Source organism: Nelumbo nucifera, chromosome 1 (assembly GCF_055504915.1).
Source record: "Nelumbo nucifera cultivar China Antique chromosome 1, China Antique-T2T, whole genome shotgun sequence".
NCBI lineage: Eukaryota > Viridiplantae > Streptophyta > Magnoliopsida > Proteales > Nelumbonaceae > Nelumbo > Nelumbo nucifera.
Window position 1 is genome coordinate 27,487,564 of NC_142649.1, and position 4,386 is coordinate 27,491,949.

At 43.1% G+C, this 4,386-nt stretch overlaps 1 protein-coding gene across 1 annotated transcript; it reads right to left on the reverse strand.

Annotated features, from left to right (window-relative positions):
- Positions 1 to 647: 647 nt before the first annotated feature.
- LOC104609657 (uncharacterized) lies at positions 648 to 2,958 on the reverse strand. Its single transcript, XM_010276021.3, has 3 exons — positions 1,878 to 2,958; positions 1,182 to 1,410; positions 648 to 1,068 (listed from the first exon to the last, which is right to left on the reverse strand). The coding sequence occupies exons 1-3, from the start codon at positions 2,738 to 2,740 to the stop codon at positions 904 to 906; spliced, it is 1,257 nt and encodes a 418-aa protein (XP_010274323.1). The 5' UTR covers positions 2,741 to 2,958; the 3' UTR covers positions 648 to 903.
- Between the last annotated feature and the right edge of the window lie 1,428 nt (positions 2,959 to 4,386).

Sequence of the window (4,386 nt, forward strand, 5' to 3'; positions counted from 1 at the left end):
TCCTCTTCTTTTCTTGGCAGGATCACAAATTCCCAACTCCCAAGTCCTAACCCCTTGATTGCCCCAAAAAGAGAGGCGGTGAAGATTGAAACTAGAGCTTAGTTGTTTGTTCAAATATCTGTAGAATAGACAAAGGAAAAAAAGGACTTCGGTTTGTTGGTAGGAGGATCTTTTAGACCACAACAATGTCTTTCCACGAAAGGAAAAGAATTCATCATGACACCATTGAACAGTCTGATTCAGAACTTCGAATCCACATCACACCCACATCAATTCTTTGCTGACATGAATCCCTTTTGCACTATTTCAACAGATTAAAGACTACGAAAGGGGAAACGAATGCAAAAGGCTTCACTGAATCAACCCCATTGGAATATGTACAAACACCACGAGCAAAGCGACCTCCTTTTTGGGGGAAAGAAATTTTGTGCTAGGGAAAAGACCCTTTTCCGGCACACCAATAGGTAATACATATTCTAGGACAATTTAGTCTTCACTGTCATTTTCATCCCTCTTCTTTATTCCCCCTTTTACTTTCAATGCAGGGAAGGGAGAAAGGAGTGCAATTTGATCTTAATAAATGAAATACATGAACAGGGTCATGATAATGTTGATGCGAGAGACTGGATTGTAAGCTCTAAGCTGTGTTGAGATCAAACATTCAATCTTATCTGAACCCATCATTGCACATACACGCTCACTGAAGATGGACCACAAGAAAAAAACAGCCCCTGAAAATCCATCTTGAATATGGATTTATATACATGTTAACCAGACCAGCATCTACTTTTGTTATCTCTCTCTCTCTCTCTGGGCTTGCTTTTGCCTACCCAGGTGGCTTAGCTTCAGAACACAAGACAATAATTCAGTAAATTTACAGTGTAGAGTCAGGCTTGTTGTTTGTTACACTTCTGTGTCACAAAATTTTCCATCCATCCTGTTCTGAACTGCCTTGACAGCAGCAACTCGAGCTGCAGTGGCAGCCTTGTTAGCGGCCATGACTGCCTTGTCCACTCGTTCATCCACCCGAGGAAGATTAATGGCATTCCCTGCTGCCTTTCTAGCTGCCTGAGGTTTAATGAAAAGGGAATGAGATAAAATTTCTGAAGCATTATTGGCCTGAAGCCCAGAACATGAATGAGGTAAGAACAGTAAAAGAGAAATTAATGCAAGCAATGTACCTGAACTGCACGCAGGACCCCATCTATTAATGGGAGTTGGGGGTTTTTGAGGACACCAGAGTCCCACTCTCCACATCTTGCATCTCCATTTCGGAATGTGTACATACCAAACCCTTGCTTCCGGCCTTCATGCCATGAACCCTCGTAGCAGTGGCCGTTGGCAAAGTGATACACCCCAAATCCATGGATCTTGTCTCCAAAATACTCTCCAGCATACCGATCTCCATTTCTGCACCACAATTACATTTACCCATCAATATTTGGTTACTTCAACAGAATTTAATTGATTTTAAGCACTTCAGATGACCCAATTCAGCTATTAACTTCAAGAGACAAAAAGGTTTCCACAATATTACAGTCTGTATGAGTCAAGCTCCTGATTGCAGTACTTTCTATGAGCAATTTGACAGTGGTAAGAGAGTAGGTAGTTCTATAGGCATAAGATTCTAACATGCTCCAAAGATTTCACCCACCAGAATTTAAATGGAAACAATCAAGAGAAAAGAGTTTTACAGTTCCACTTGCCTAGTCCCTGACTGAGACTGATCTTATTCATCAAGTCTCAAACAAGAACACCAAACACTACTATCATCCTAAACAGATACAGTGTTTAACGAAACACTAATATCAGCACTGATTTTCGAGTATTTAACATTAAAACACAAGGCTCAAACTCGAAGAAAGAGAATTTCTTACCTGAAATAGTAGCAACCCAGGCCGTGCTTGACGCCACACTTGAATTCTCCAACATAACAGCTCCCATCCGAGCAGGTCTGCACTCCGATGCCATGGCTCTGCCCATTACACCACTCCCCTGCATAGCTATCCCCTGTGTAGAATCGATAAACCCCGTAGCCATGTCTCAACCCTTGCCGATATTGTCCCCGGTAGCGGCTCCCCCGCGCCCAGCTCTCGATGCCGTACCCATCATACCTCCCATCAATCCAATCCCCCTCGTATCTCCCATTCACAAAATAATTATACACGCCGCTCCCATTACAGCTCCCCTTGTGAAATTCCCCCTCGTAGAAGTCGCCATTGCTGTAGAACTCCACACCTTCTCTGATAATTTTCTTGTCTTTCCTCTCTTTCTTGAACGACGACGAACCGTCGCTGCTGCCGATGAACCACTGAACAGAATCTCCCCCACTCTTCGAAAGCCCCAACCTTTTGTTCTTCTCATCCCAGATATGTTTCAGAAACAATGAGGTCTGGATGATAAAACCCTTCTTTCCGGCCACATAGAGCACAACGGCGACCAAAATCATCGCCAGTAACAGATTCTCTGAAGTGGGTATTTCTTCCCTTCTGAGATAGAAGAAGAAGTACATGCAAAGACAGGAGCTCAGGGACGCCATGGCCAGAGCAGGGAGAACCCGGTTCGAACCAGTGACAACTCGTGTTCCTGAGCTAGACTTATGTGGCTTCTCTTCCTCCGACGCGGCCTCTTCGTCATGGATGGAAGAAAGACTGTGGATGGAAGATCGAATGGTTGGAGATGACCGGAGGAGAGACGATTGGGTCCTTGTGAGCTTGCTCTGGCTCTTCTGACTGTCCATGGCGCTTTTGAGATTTGAGTATCGTTCCTCTTTCTTTTCTTCCTTAATGGCTCATTCTGTACCGCGAGATTCTTATAACGGAGATGGAAGTACCGGGGAATGTCTCAGACATCTCAGGCGGCGCAGGATAAGCAGTTTCAGGGGCGCAGGTTAGCAGAAGGGCGAGAGAAGAAGATGAGACTTGAGAGATGACTAAACCTGGAAAGTGGAAACCGTTTGAGGGGTTTGAATTCGTTGTTTATTTATCGTGTTTGAGGGAAACGAGCTTCCCAACGTACCGCTTTTTTTCAATTACATCCGTCCGATTAAATCCAACAGATATTATCTGCTTGACATCTTTTAACCTAAGAAATGTCGCCAGAAAACTTTGGACGGTTTGATTTGAAAGGAGAGTTCTGATCCATCGGATTATGATTAAGATTTTCCCAGGTTTGACGGGGCGATACGACCGTCGGATTTAGAACAGACCTCTTTTTTCTTTCCTTCTTCCGTATTCACGCCGGCACGTGCGATAGGAACTTTTCGAATTTCTTTATGAGAATAATAATCTCCTGCTGTCGGGCTATTACCTTATCATAGCCCGTGGTCCCCCCCCCCAATAGGATCCTCAACCCACTAAGGCCGTACGCCTGAACCGGATTACCACTGAATTGGACAAACAATACTATGGCAACCGTCCGATCTACATGACTTTTATATTAATCATGTGATTGAACGGATGGGTAGGGGAAAAGGCGAAATTAAAATTTGAAATACGTCAAAGTGAAGAAATGATCCACAAATCCAGTGGTTAGAGTCGATCTGGGTGCAGACCGATCGATCTAACAACTCGGTCTATTATAATATTTTAACCCTAGAAGTATGGCATCCCCTTAGGCTCTAACGTGCAAAGCACTTCTTTAAAGCGAAGCACGTGAGATTACCTTACCTAGAGATTATTGTATATAGTTTATAGGCCATAGTTACCGTTTATAGCCATTAAAGTATTTTGTATCCACAAACGAAAAATGGAAAGTGAGTGTTAAGGCGGCATTTGGATGTAATTATACCACAGCAACCATGAACAGAGTCATCATTACAGCCACTCATGCAGGGTTAAAGTGAAGGAGCAGGTCAACATCGAGATGTGGTTTATGTCTTCCTTTAATGGGTTTGGACTTGGATTCATTAATGGATCGGTTGTAATCCGGTTTTTGCTATGTTTCAGCCTTTTGGATCTAGTGATTCTGGATTTGGATTCGGTTCTTTAAATTAGATCTGAAACCTGTATATGCACCTTTTGCGTGGGATCTATCTTCTTATGGTCACGGTATAAATCAGCAGAAGCTTGGGCTTCGGATACAAAATTTGCTGGCAGGAGATTGGGCTCCTCAAATCATCTTTGTCCACTTCACATTACAGTTAAAGATGTGATGCAATTCTCATCAGGAATCGGATGATTCCCTGCAAACAAATATCCTACTCTGGAAGCTTCATACAAATCGAACCATACATTGGGAATATCTCTTTTATGACAAATATACATGTATGAAAAATGTTTTATTCTGGGTTATCCTCCTTTATGTAGACAGGGTGGACAAGCTTAACATTGGTGGATGTTTTACTTTTTGATGAATGGGCCAGACTGGGCACCAGTGGTGTAAGAC